Source organism: Sinocyclocheilus anshuiensis, unplaced genomic scaffold (genome assembly GCF_001515605.1).
Source record: "Sinocyclocheilus anshuiensis isolate Anshui unplaced genomic scaffold, SAMN03320099.WGS_v1.1 scaffold701, whole genome shotgun sequence".
Taxonomy (NCBI): Eukaryota; Metazoa; Chordata; class Actinopteri; order Cypriniformes; family Cyprinidae; genus Sinocyclocheilus; species Sinocyclocheilus anshuiensis.
This window is the reverse complement of record NW_015539895.1, coordinates 929526-943052: the sequence shown is the minus strand read 5'-3', so window position 1 is coordinate 943052 and position 13527 is coordinate 929526. Positions and strand designations below refer to the sequence as shown.

Below are 13527 nucleotides of genomic sequence, written 5' to 3'. Positions count from 1 at the left end.
AGACATTGATGCTTGCATATAGAACAGCCACAGACTCAGCACCCGCCTACTTCCACTCACTACTACGAATCTACATCCCCTTCAGAAGTCTGAGATCCGCTAGTGAGCGACGCCTCGTGGTACCATCACAGAGAGTCTCAAAATCACTTTCCAGAACATTCTCGTTCACCACTCCTGGCTGGTGGAACGATCTTCCCACCCCTATCCAGAATGCTGAATCCCTGACAATTTTCAAGCGACAGCTGAAAACCCATCTCTTCGAAGCTACTTGACTTCATCATAAAAAAAAATTCTCTCTCTTTATTTATTCCTTCTCTTTCTAGCTTGTACTTATTTGAACAATGTCTAAGAACTTGGTATTACAACCACTTCCTGTGTCTGTTTGCCTCTTTAAAAAGAATCGCTTTATGTATCCCCCAATTGTAAGTCGCTTTGGATAAAAGCGTCTGCTAAATGACTAAATGTAAATGTAATTTGACGCGACTGGCTGAAGTTGGACATGCACTGTGGGCAGACCCGACTAATCGATAATGAGAATCGTTATCGATGATTTTCATAATCGATAATAATCAATTTTATCGATTAGTTGTTGCAGCCCTACTTCCTTCGTTTGCCTCTTGAAAGTCCCAAAGCCGCCACTGTCATCACAGTAATGTCTGATTTCCCATCAGGTGACGGTTTAGCTTATTAAGGTTGCACAGATGGAGATGCTTCTGGAGGAGGATTACTAAAAGAGTTTGTCGACACACTGTTCAGAGAACCGCGGAGATGTTTACCTTGTGACAAATGGCAAGTGCAGCCCCACTATGCAGGAAGTGCTATTGGCGAGTGCTTTAAGATGTTTAATTAAAGACGCTGTGTGACAGGAGGGAGACCTGTGCGGGGTGCAGGGACTACGCAGCTAATCCACTTCCTGTGCACACTATCCCCTTGCGTGTGTGATTGATGAACTGATTCCTCTTTACATCTTCATTTGCATGGTGTGCTAATGCTGGCACGGGGCTGAGCGGCGCCAGACAAGAGCTCCTGCGCTAATGCCGGCTAATATGATAATGGGAAGCAAGGCAAGGTTAGCTGCCGTCTAGCCCATTAACTCTGGGCTGCGGAGCACCGCTTCGGTCGCAAAAAGATGCGTCCCGCAGGCAGTGTTAATCTGTTAAGGATGTTTTTATTTTTTTCATGGATGTTTAAGTTTTCTTTTGTTAAATGCTTGAATTTGAAAAATGCAGTGTAATAAGTAAGGTGTGTCTCAATTTATAAGGTATAAGATATAAAAGAAGAAAAAAGCGGGGGTTTTTTTAGAACAAATTTTTGTATTAGTATTTATTTATTTTACTTAGATTTCGAGATTTTTTTTTAGATTTGTAGACTTGTACGGAGCCCCTAAGGGGACATGGTATTAGAAAAAAAAAATATGAGATGAGAGGAAAAATGTTTTCACACTCTCTATCAAAACTAATGTGTTCCCCCCAAGAAACTTTGTGTTCACTCACAAAACATTTGCAAGCTCTCGCAAAAGTGTTGTGTTCCCTGAGAAATTTTGCGTTCGCGCAAAAGCAAATATAGTTTTTCCTCCCACCTCATATTATTTCCTTCTCCAAAACTTTGCGAAAAAATGCAAAGTTTCTCAGGGGAATGCAAAACTTTTTTAATGCAAAAGCATTGAAATATAATTTTTCCCTCCCATCTCATTTTATTTACCATTACCATATCCCTTTTGAGGCTCCATAGACTTATTGTGAGTGAAATTATGGAACTGTTTTTTTTTCCCTTCCGTTTTTAGATTTTTAGGCTTGTAGAGAAAAATTAAATTGTTTCATTTATAGACTTCCATTTATAGAGTTGTTTTAAGAGAATATATGGATTTTTGTAATGATTTTTAGACCGTTACGTACATAGTGCATGGTATAAGTGTATAGTACGTCATTTGGGACACAACTTTGGTTTTATTTTTTTTTATTTTTTTTAACTAACATGCTATTTTTGATGGATAAAATTTTGTGTTATTTCATAGTAAAATGTACAAAATTTACGAATATGCCATGACAAATATTTACTAAATTTAACACTAGAACCGCCAGGGGTTGCTGTATACCTAAAAGCGCCAGCGGGTAAATTCTACCCACGCACATGACAGCTGTTTTTGAATGGCTAAAGAACATATTATTTCACTGTATTATGCTACTGTCTTCACAAAGATGCGTCTAGAGTCATGAAATGATTATATTTGTCCTGTTGTTTTATGTTCAAGGCTTTTTTATGCAGGCTACACTGATCTGATTTTTTTTTCTTCAGGAAACAGGCAGACTAGAATAAATAGCAACACAGAAGCGAACAATAAACGACAGAAATGGCAAAACAAAAATTAAATAATTAATCCAAATTTTAAACATTTATGAGTAACATTAGGATAAAACGTCTAAATATGATATATTGATCGCCGTCAGATGCTGAGCCGACAGGACGCTTTACTTATCTCCCCACCATCAGACTCTCCATCGCTCATGGCATTTAGTGCTTCTTATACCTCCTCAGCATTCATAAATCACCTTCTTTTACTCATTTTGTCTTTATTTATGAAACTGATAACTGCTAATTCAGTGAGTGAAAGGCATTGCCTAGCCATATACAATGTTAAAACATAAGCGGCACGAAAATGACAGTGTGAACATACAGGCATTATATAGTGGGTAAATTTGACCTGCGCTGGCACTTATAGATAAATGCCCCGTTTTTTGATCTGGTTTTATCTAAACTGTTTTTAACAACAGGGGATTGTAACACAATTTTAGTAAAAGTCAGTGACTGGGAGACTTGAATGTTTTATTAAAAATATTTTATGTACGTTTTAAAAACAGCCACGGGTAAAATTTACCCTGTGTCGGTTCTAGTGTTAAGGAATAATTTGGTCAAAAATATGCACAAATAAACTGTGCACACAGAGGTACAACACTAACTCTCTATCTCAGCTTCCTTTCACCCTATGAACCTTCAACAGAAATTTTTTCCGCTGGTAGGAGGCAGTTATATTTTCACGACGTCTGCCGGGCCCCGCTTCCTTTTGAGTTTGCATGTTTAAAAGGTAGCCTCCTGCTGGGAAATGGGTTACTTTCAAAATAGTTCACACCCATGCGCTACAAAACCTCTTGCATTATTAATTTGTTTACTCTGAGACAGGGAGTACGATTTGATGTCTAGCTTTCCAAGTTATCTTGCACTCACCAAATGGCGAAACTTCTCCAGAAGTGTTGGATAACGCTCACCGGATAACGCGAGCGATGAAATATTCGATACAAAAACGTACTGCAAAGTTCAATGGGAAGGAAAGAGAGGTTGGGATAATGAACGGTCGAGGGGTCCCGGGGTCCTGCCCCACTCTATAGCCATATGTCACTGTGGGTATGTTGGGGAATGGTTTGCCCTCTAAGCTGAGAGCGTGTCCAGCTGAAGTAGCACTCCACAGACCTGGACAGAAGCCAGCTGACTGTCTGGAGTAAAGGGGCAGCACGCTGGTCCTTAAACACTCGGTGTTGCTCACATGCATACTCACACACATAAGGAGCGCCTGTCAAGAGAATCCTGCATTAAGCGAGAGGAGAAAACAAAGGTGAAGGCTGATCGAACGTCCAATCTATAGGAAAGAAAGGGTGGAACCAGCAGGGGTTCAAGAAGGCCTTGCCTCAGCCGTTTTCTTCTCTTATCTTTTTTTTTTTTTAAAGAGTTGGCCCAGGATTTCGCTGTGCAAGTCAGTGTGTTTGAAAGAGCAAGGACAGTGCATCTCGATCCTGTTTACCTTACCCAACCAATATCCAACTGCACTGATGGATGCCAAGGGGTCAGTACTCACTTATATTACGTGTCCTTAATTGAACCAAATGGTAAACAGAGCTTACCATCCAAGCACCAGATACTTGATTAAATAAACATTTTGGTTTTTTTGTTTTTTGTACTGAGAAATCAAGCATACACAGTGAGATTTTAGCCTGTGTGATTTTTTTTTTTTAAGCCGAGCCAAGTGGCTTATACGAGTTCTCGATCATTTTTAAACATTTTTGAATACAACAAAATTAAAAAAAAAAACAGCTGTTCACACTCACCCAATATCAGTAGTTTTGTATTACTGTTTGTTTTTAACAAAATAAAATACATTTGCTTTATATAAACTAATATAATTATACTTGTTTTCAGAGAAAATATAAATTATAGAACATATGTATATTTTTTATTAATATGTATTTATTTTACCTAGATTTGTAGACTTTTTTTTCAGAGAAAATATTAATTATATTCCATTTAAAAATATGGAATATTGTTTTTATTTTTCCCTTCAGTTTTTAGATTTTTAGACTTGTTTTAATAGAATATGTGCATTTTTAAATAATAATTCATTTTCCTTAGATTTTTAGACTTGTGGACTTTTAGAACGTATTGAATTTTAATTCATATTTTTGTTAAACAAGAAAAAAATTGACAATGCGGTAAAAATAACAAATGTAATTCACTACATATTCATAGAATACAAGTCTTATGTCTCACATTTTTGCTTCTCAAGTAAACTTATCTTGTATGTGTTGAATTTACATTTTTATTACATAAAACAGGCTCTTCATAGTTTAAAACCTTCATAGGTTTTCAGAGATTAATGTTTATTTCACCATCAGAGATACTGTACAAGACCGCGAATCATACAATCAAAATCCTTCAACTCTACATTCACAGACAGATAGCTTTCACATCATTTCACAATCTATATCACAACTCTAAATCAAATGTACTTTTCGAGCTTGCCGAATGGCCTGGATCGCTAACGTTTCAGAGGGTCGCACATTAGTTATGAACAGAAAGAGAGAGAGAAATTTTGGAGCATAGCTTTCCCTTGCATTAGTTCCCTCCTCCTTCTCCACCTCTCCCTTCCCTCCCACTCACATACTCACACACTCACGCTCCCTCTCGCTACACACAGCGGTGAACACACACCCTCATCTATAATTGATGCTTGCTTTAGGCAGATGCTGCAGGGATTGGGACTAAGGCAGCTGCTTAGTTTATGGAGGAAAAAGGGAGCAAGATGGTGGAACAGGTATTTTTTCACCGTTATTCTGCTTACCAAGCGCATTACTGCATTTTTTTCTCCTCCTGCCCATCTTCCTTTTGTGCTGTGGCTGCACAGTAGAGCGGGTGGCTTGTGTAAGACAGCGTTCGAGTGTGTGTGTGCGAGAGAGTGTGCGCTTTGAAGAAAGAGGGAGCCCCCTTCAGCAATTCTTTTTCAGACTGCCTTATCAGCAGCTGTTTTGCTTTCTATCTCTATTTTCACACTTTTCATCGTCTCTTTATTTCTCATTTCGCTTCAGTCCATCTCCAAGCTCCATTCGGGTCGGTCTAGGTGGCTTAACTGACAAATTTGGCAACCACGAATATTTCAATGAGCCGGATTCTGTCATCCACCCTGAGAGAGTGAGGGAGAGGCAGGCGAGAGTTAGATGCGCTGCTCTTCAAACGGTTTATTTGGCTGCGTAATAGTCAAACACTACCGCCCCAAAATGTTCTGACACATACCGCTTTAGTGCTGCTGCGCTCCACCTGGCTTTCAATCATTTTTAAGGCATTAGTGTGCGGTTCAACTCAACGGGACCGTGAGCCGCCTCTATTCACGTGCATGCGAAATTTAGTGCGACTTCTCGCCTACGGAGCGAGGGAGGAGTAGCCTCGTTGTGTGTGAAATTATATTTGCAAAGTGTTGTAAAAAGCCCTTTACTAAAACAAAGCCGCTTTTTTATAGCTGCGTATGTTTTGTAAGTGTTTGCCTGGAAGCTGAGCACAGTAAAGTGATGAATCCAGCGCGCTGCCACGTAAAACATATTTCAGTCCTCCAAATGTGGTTCTCATTAGGGTGGAGGCCAAAGCATTTAGCTAAGTCTGACTGTCTGCCATTGCCTTTTTTCTCCCAGTGTTTGCCAGCAGCTATTTTACGAGGGCCTCCAAAAAATCTCTGCACGACTATAATGACCGCAAATGTAGAGCTCCCAGCAGACCTGCACCGACAGGGGCACCTCTGTCTTTTCGCTAACTTTCCTTCCGCCCTCCCCTTAACGTCTTTGACACTTGTGCATAAAGAGTTTAGCACTCCTGATCAAATGAAAGATCATAATGGCGTGGTGTGCCCGCTCTTGAATATCAATGCGCTATGCGAAGTGCTGATGGTGTTAATGGGAAACAGCGTGATGTGTGTAACATCTGCTTAAGGAACAGCAGGGATTTTTTTACAAGGTCCCGTTTACAGAGTAGCAAGATGCAGCTTCCCTCCTGGCTCTCCTCGACACGTTCGACTCGCCAAGATTGAAAATCTTGTCATTATTTACACGTTCCAAAGCTGTGTGACTGATGTCTGTGGAACCCAAAAGGTGAATTTTTGAAGAATATACTGGCTGGTCTTTTCAATATTTACATTTAAACATTTGGCGGATGCTTTTATCCAAAGCAATTTACATTGCACTCAAGGATTACATTCTTATTAGTTTATACACTCCCTGGGAATCAAACCCATAACCTTGGCGTTGCTAGTACTGTTTGAGCTACAGGAATTCACAATATAATGAAAGTGAATGAGAACTGGACCTGTCAAGCTTCATAAAGGATACAAAAGTACTGTATAAGTATCATAAATGTGAGATCCATATTCCTTCTATGTATGTGATATATGCACTATATTAGTAAAATGATAACTTTGTGTGAGGAACAGACCAAAATTTACCCCGTTTTCATTGATTGTCTTCCATTCCAGATGGATTTTGACCATTACAACCAGATCATTGAAACAGAGGTGAAGTTTATTCAGTCCGATTCGTGAACAAATTATTTAGTCCAGTTTTGCAAAGCATATCAAGTGATTCATTGAAAAGATTTATCTCAAAAGAACTGTTTGTGATTTTAAGCAAATAAATTACATTTCGGTCTGTTCCTCACACAAAACTATCGTATCCTATTGTGTAGAAAGTCTAATGGGTTTGGAACAGCATGAGGATGAGGAAATGATGACAGATTTTAATTTTAGACTGGAATATTCCTTTAAATCACAGATAGAGCTCTGAACTTTCTCTCCTTTTATCCTACGCTTTGTACGTAGGGGGTGTTTCTGTGTAGTGTGGCATTATGGTCAGAGGAGCGAAAGTGGTGGGAGAGTGTGATTCGCCTTGTTTTTAGCATGTGCAGCTGTCCCGTGTCAGAGTGTGTTCTCGACAGGCCTGTGGGTGATGGGATCTCTGCCTACATAACTACTGCTTTGGCCTGGAGAAAGAAATGTGTGTGTGTGTTTGAGGTGTGTCACGAAGTGTTTCCTCCTGTAAGAAGGGAAAATCACAAATTAGTTGTCTCTGTTATCTCACTTGTTTCTCCTAGACTGCAGTGAGATTAAAAAGAAAGAAAATAGAGACTTCTTAAAAGGATAATTTACCCAAATATGCAAATTATGTCATAATTTCTTTCTTTCTACTGCAGAACAGAAGATATTTTGGAACAAATATATATATATCAGTTTTTTGTCTATAAAATGAAAGCCAGTGGGGTCTAATGTTGTTTTGAAGTATACTGACTTTCATTGTTGACAAACATTTTTCAATATATCTTCTTTTGTGTTCTGCAGAAGAAAAATGTCTACAGGTTTGGAATGATATGATGGTGAGTAAATAAGGACAGAATTTTCATTTTTGGGTGAACTATCCTTTTATGTCATCTGGGTCTCAGATTTTTTATTTTTTTTGGTACCTTGAAAAATCTGAGCACACTGAAGATGAATTTCTTCGAGCCAAAGATATGAATGCAAACACTTCTCATTAAATTCTCCCAAGACAGAATTGTCTGAGCTATACTATGCACATTCATTAGGGCTATACCTTTATACTTGTATCGCTACTATTGGTAATTGTCAGAAACCTCTGACAGTGTTGTTACTGTTAACGAAAACTATTAAAAATTGTTTTTGTTAATTGAATTAAGCTGAAATTAAATAAAATATAAATATTAGGTGAAACTTAAAAAACTGAAACAGAAATTAACTAGTAACTGAAGTAACTGAAAAGTGCAGAAATTACTAAAAAAGGAGTAAAAAATAAAGCTAAGGAGAAATATACTTAAAAAAATAACAAAAGCACATACCTAAATTATTAAAACTTAAGCTAAAATTAAAATGAACACAGAAAAGCTCATTCAAAATATGAATATATTCTATAATAGTATATAAATAATACCAAAATGACACTGACCTCTAAGCAATAACATTTTCCAGTATGCTGTACAGAACAAAAACACACCATCTAGTTCTACAAAACCCAGACGAATAAAGCTATCATCACCTGAAGTCTAAACAAATAGTGTCCCCATCAAATCCACACAGCTGTTTAGATTAATGTATTTTTCATGAAACGTCCTCATTATCTCTGTTTCGGTGCATCACATGACCCATGCCTGTTGTGTGTGTTTGCATTCTTCTAATCTGCCATTGTTTATTGATAGCGAGCGCTAATTTAGCCGGCTTTTTGGTCTCTTGGGCGCGGCATGCAAAGTGGCGGTTTAGCGTTGATTCTGTGTGCGGGGTGGAGAGACGTCTCCACGCATAAGTGGATAACCTGGGTGCTGGGAGGTGGATGAATTGGTCCTAATCAAATAAGAAAGCTCTTCCTGAGATAAAGGTCTGATGTGTGTTGTGTATGGAACGCATTTGTCCGTGGGTGTCCCTTGTTCATTTGTTGTCGGTCCGGTGCATGCTAACACTAATTTAATTGGCCCAGCTGTATGAGTGAACTTGTGTCTGAAGCCGAGCGTGTGCTTCGCTAATGGTTTACAAACAGAGAGCACGACTGATGCGAGATGTAGCGTGTTATGTGGAGCTCATATAAAGACCAAAAGTATGTGGAAACCCCTTATAATGAGCATGTTTGATGCATAAAACCATGTATACAAGCATGTCTAACCTCTTGAGTCTAAATGAGAGCAAATCCCATGATGCAGTGTCAGGTGGAAAATAGGGATAAAGCCGAATAGTAACTTTAAAACGATAATGAATTCTACTGAATAATAGGGAATAAAAATATAACTTTAATAGAGTTATATTTTCATGAACATATTTAAAATTATGAATCTAAAGCCCATATGACTAAACTGTAAATGTCTTGAATTAGTCTGTGCACAGTGTGATTTCAAGTTCAAATTGGATGGTGTCCTTTTATTTTTAATTGTCTTTGTATAAACAAAAATAGCATTAAACAAAGATACTATATAATTCATGTTTTTTGCTATATGTAAATATCTATGTTAATATTTTAAACCTTGCAAGCAAGATATATGATAACATGTTTCTGTAGTTTCTGCTGCAGTAGTGATGTTTCAGAATCTGTGTTTTAGTACAAATAAAATAGTACGAACGAGAAAAAAATGTTAGATCTGATTTGTTATTTTCAGGATGTTCAGGAAGCTCTTTTTGGAGTCTCTTTTTTAATGAAGAATTTTAAGACTGGCCTTTTTATAATGAATCAATATGAATAAAATGATTCAGTTATTTGCTTGTGCGTATTTGTAGCTTAAAAGTAGTTATACTGTAAGTTGTCACACTCTCCTGGTTTAGCTATGTAACCTGCATAAAGGATCAGTGAACGAATCTGAATGAATCTTTTAGGTGGGTTAAAAAAGCTAAGATGAATAAAAAAAATTAACATATATTTACAAATAAATAAAGCTGGCAAAAAAAAAATAGATATTGTAGCAGCTTAAAGAGTTCAAAGAGCAAATGGCTTTCAATGTCCAGTGTTTTGAAATTAAATGCAGATATGGATGTGCTGTTCAGATGTCCACATACTTTTGGTCATTTAGTGAACTATGCTAACATGGCACTAACGTTTTGCTGTCGTTCTCTGTTTTTCAGGGTAATCAAGACACCCCAGCACCCCCAGAAACCATGGCCCAGCCTTACCCATCAGCGCAGTTCGCTCCCCCTCAGAACGGCATTCCGGCTGAGTACACGCCGTCCCACCCTCACCCGACTCCGGACTACTCGGGCCAGACCCCCGGGGCAGAGCACACGCTGAACATGTACACCCCTGCCCAGACGCACAGTGAGCCCAGCGGACCAGACAACAGCGTACAGACGGTCTCCGGCACAGCCACAGTAAGCACCGATCTCTACAGTATATCTCTCTCTTTCTCACTCGCTTATATCTCTGACTCTTCTTGATGGCATTGCTCGTCACGGTTCAGGTTTTTTGGATTGTGTTATGGATTGAGGTGCCCTCCGTGATCTGCCCTCCAAGGACATCAGTGCTGTAGCCCGCCTTAATATTTTATATGTTTCAGGGCATTTCCATGAATAATTGACTATCTTTGTGTTATTTCACCAACTCAGAGTACAAAGTGCTCTCGCTAAATTTAGTTTGGTGCACAGCAAATCTGAAATCGGAAATTTAACAAGAGTTAAATTTAACACTTTGTCAGTGTATATATGGATACCACCACATGAGTGTTAATGTAACACTTTCAAAAGTGTTGATATTACCAACACTAATATGGTGTTAAAATGTAACACTATTAGAGTTCAAAAACAACACTGAAATAAGTAGTTGATATTACCAACACTAATAGGGTGTAAAAATGTAACACTATTAGAGTTCCATAACAACACTGCAGTAAGTGTTTAAAACTCCAAACGGTTGTAAAATGTTGAACTGTTAAAACAAAAACCTTCAAAGCCAAATTTCAACTGTTTATTTAACAACATAGCACATGCAGTTTCAGTGCTCTACAAAAGGCAACAATCTGTAACAACATACAAGAACGAATCAGAGTCATATGACATCTGAAGGTCAAAGGGTTTGGGGTGCTGCAGTTCATGTTGCTTCACAATGCAAAAATCATCAAGATCTTCAACCTGAAATGCATGCAGATGCTCAATAAAAACGGCCTCCATTTGCATCAAGAGAAAATGTATTTCTTCCTTTCGTAGGATAGTTGCAACTACTTTACAAAACAATGAATTTCATCCACCACATCAATACAAACAACAGATCCACACCGATATTCAATTCCACTGCATCTTACCCATGCAGTATGAAGTACTTTATCAGAGCTGTCAAGTTGAAAATGTGCACAAACCAATTCATCATGTTCTAATTCACACAACATTTGTGTTTTCACTGGCCCCGACTCAATACCTCTGATGTTAAGTGACTCCCAATGATAAGCTATAGCTAACTGATGCTTTAGTGCTAAAGACTTGGTCAAGTTCTTAAAGTTCTTTATGCTGGACTTAAAAAAAATTATGTTTTGCTTCATATCTCATAGTCCAAATTATGAAGCAAAGGACCAATTTTTTTAATCACACTGGGATAATGGATCATCAGGTGATGTTTTGGGATCTGACATATAGTTCCAAAAAGTGGTTCATCAGAAAAGGACACCTTCATGCCACACGTTTCCAGCTTCATGTCTTCTATAAAAGGACTTAGTATTTTATCCAAACCATATTTTCTAGCATCTTCTGAGTGAAACAGGGAAATAAGATGTATGTTTATAAGGGAGGAATTGAGATGAGGTGGAAGATTTCTAAGTGTGAAATACAAACATCCAAGCTTATGCACTCCATGCTTGGACCCTAATGGATTCGCAGTTTCAAAATCGTCGTAATAAACCTGAAGCTGCAGGGCATGTTCAACTACTGAGAACAATGGATTAGTCTTGAAGTAAGTACCATCACAGAAGTCAGAATATATATCACTCGCTGTCGAACACTGAATATGGCCACAAATCATCTCATTCTTGAAAATAAACTCCAGAGTTTCAAACAATGGTATGTACATGAAAGTGTCACTGACGGGAACTTGTTCGTAAAATCCAGACCTTCTATTTTTTCGGGAATCATATCTTACTCCTAAATGCACCTCCAGAGGTTGTACAACTCCCCATTGTGCACAAAAATATTTTTTCCATTTGCTATTGGTGTTTAGATCAGAAAAAGGATTCTGTAAATTTGCAAGCACATTTTCTACTGGCACTCTACTTGGGTTACACTCTGGCACGACATTCAAGATCTGATTTTTGAAAGATGTATGAACCTCATTTAAACATTCTTCCATACTTTCTATAACAGACAAAATAACAGTGTTTGAAACACCACTTCCCTGCAACTTTGCAATAACAGAAGCACACATTTTTTTTGACACAGAACAGTCAGTGTTACTCAAATCTTCATGTGTGCTCAGCACTCCAAAAGATGATGAACTGTTTGGTCCACTCATAGGCAGAGCCGGCATACCTACAGATGTGATGACAGTTGAATCTGATATTTCATCAGAGCAACTCGGAAGTTCAGTGTCACTGTGAAAAAGTTTAAGATGTCGTCTGAAACCACAGTAACTTTTAAACTCCAAAGAACAACCATCCTGTGCACACAACAAATGAAACTTTTTGCCAGGATATAAACCATGTGAAAGTTTGAGATGTCGAATCAAGTATACACTTGAATGATGAAGTGTCCGACAAACGTAACACCTATACATCATTCAGCAACTTGGCTCGCAAATCCTTAACTTTTGGTGTTGCTTTGGTGATTCCCACATCAATACCAAAGACAGCGGTCTGGATGAAGGTATACATGCTGCAAAGTGCTTCATCATAATTTAAACTGAAAACGAAGTGGACCTTGAAAAGCTCATCAAACGCTGCAAGTGATGTGGTTCCCTGGCACAAGATGAGCTTTTTATCCATGACGATGTAGTAGTTGCTGATAGCTCGTCTGCTGGTTCCTGATGCAAGAAGATACGGCTGCCGACGTTCATCTGCATCCAAGTGCTCTTCAAGACTCCGGCATGACTGAAAGAAATGTATGGAAAAAGAATTGCAATCACATTAGGAATGTAAATTTCCACAAATTCCCATGATCGATTGTCATTAAAATTAACGATCAATTAATTGATTAATCATTAACCATAATAATGCTAGATGTGTCACATCAGTGGTACATCGTCACCGGCATGACAGGATGTGCAAATGACATTTAAACCGCAAATATCCTCACCCAAAGAAAATGTTTTTACTGTAAATAAAAGGCTAGGATTATAAAAATAATCAGTGAAGGATAACTTAATAGAACCATTTAATGATTAAATGTAATGGCTAATATACAACGTATCAATAGCGCACTGGCAAATGGTGCATGGGTGCATCCATGTGAGCAAATAGTTGAAGGTCCAAATTGCAGTTTCAAAGGGCTTTACACTATAAAAATAAAAAAAACATACTTTTTAAACACATATACTGAACTTGCACTCTTTGCCAGATCTGCATCAAGGTGTTTCAACTAGGAAATGACGCCAAAAATTCAGCTTTGAAATCACAGGACTAAATTACATTTTAAAATATATTCAAATAGAAAGCAATTATTTTAAATAGTAAAAATACTTCAAAATGGTACAGTTTTTGCTGTACTTTGCATCAAATAAATTCAGGCTTGGTGAGTAGGAGACTTATTTAAAAAAAAAAAAAAAC

General features: G+C 38.0%; 1 protein-coding gene across 5 annotated transcripts in view; it reads left to right on the top strand.

Moving 5' to 3' along the window:
• The window catches only part of LOC107685930 (RNA binding protein fox-1 homolog 1-like), a 171668-nt gene that overhangs the window by 103603 nt on the left and 54538 nt on the right, over positions 1 to 13527 (top strand). For all 5 annotated transcript variants that reach the window (XM_016482691.1, XM_016482692.1, XM_016482689.1 and 2 more), the window contains exon 2: positions 9914 to 10156. In XM_016482691.1, the coding sequence (XP_016338177.1) occupies positions 9914 to 10156 (243 nt within the window). The remainder of the gene's footprint in view (positions 1 to 9913; positions 10157 to 13527) is intronic.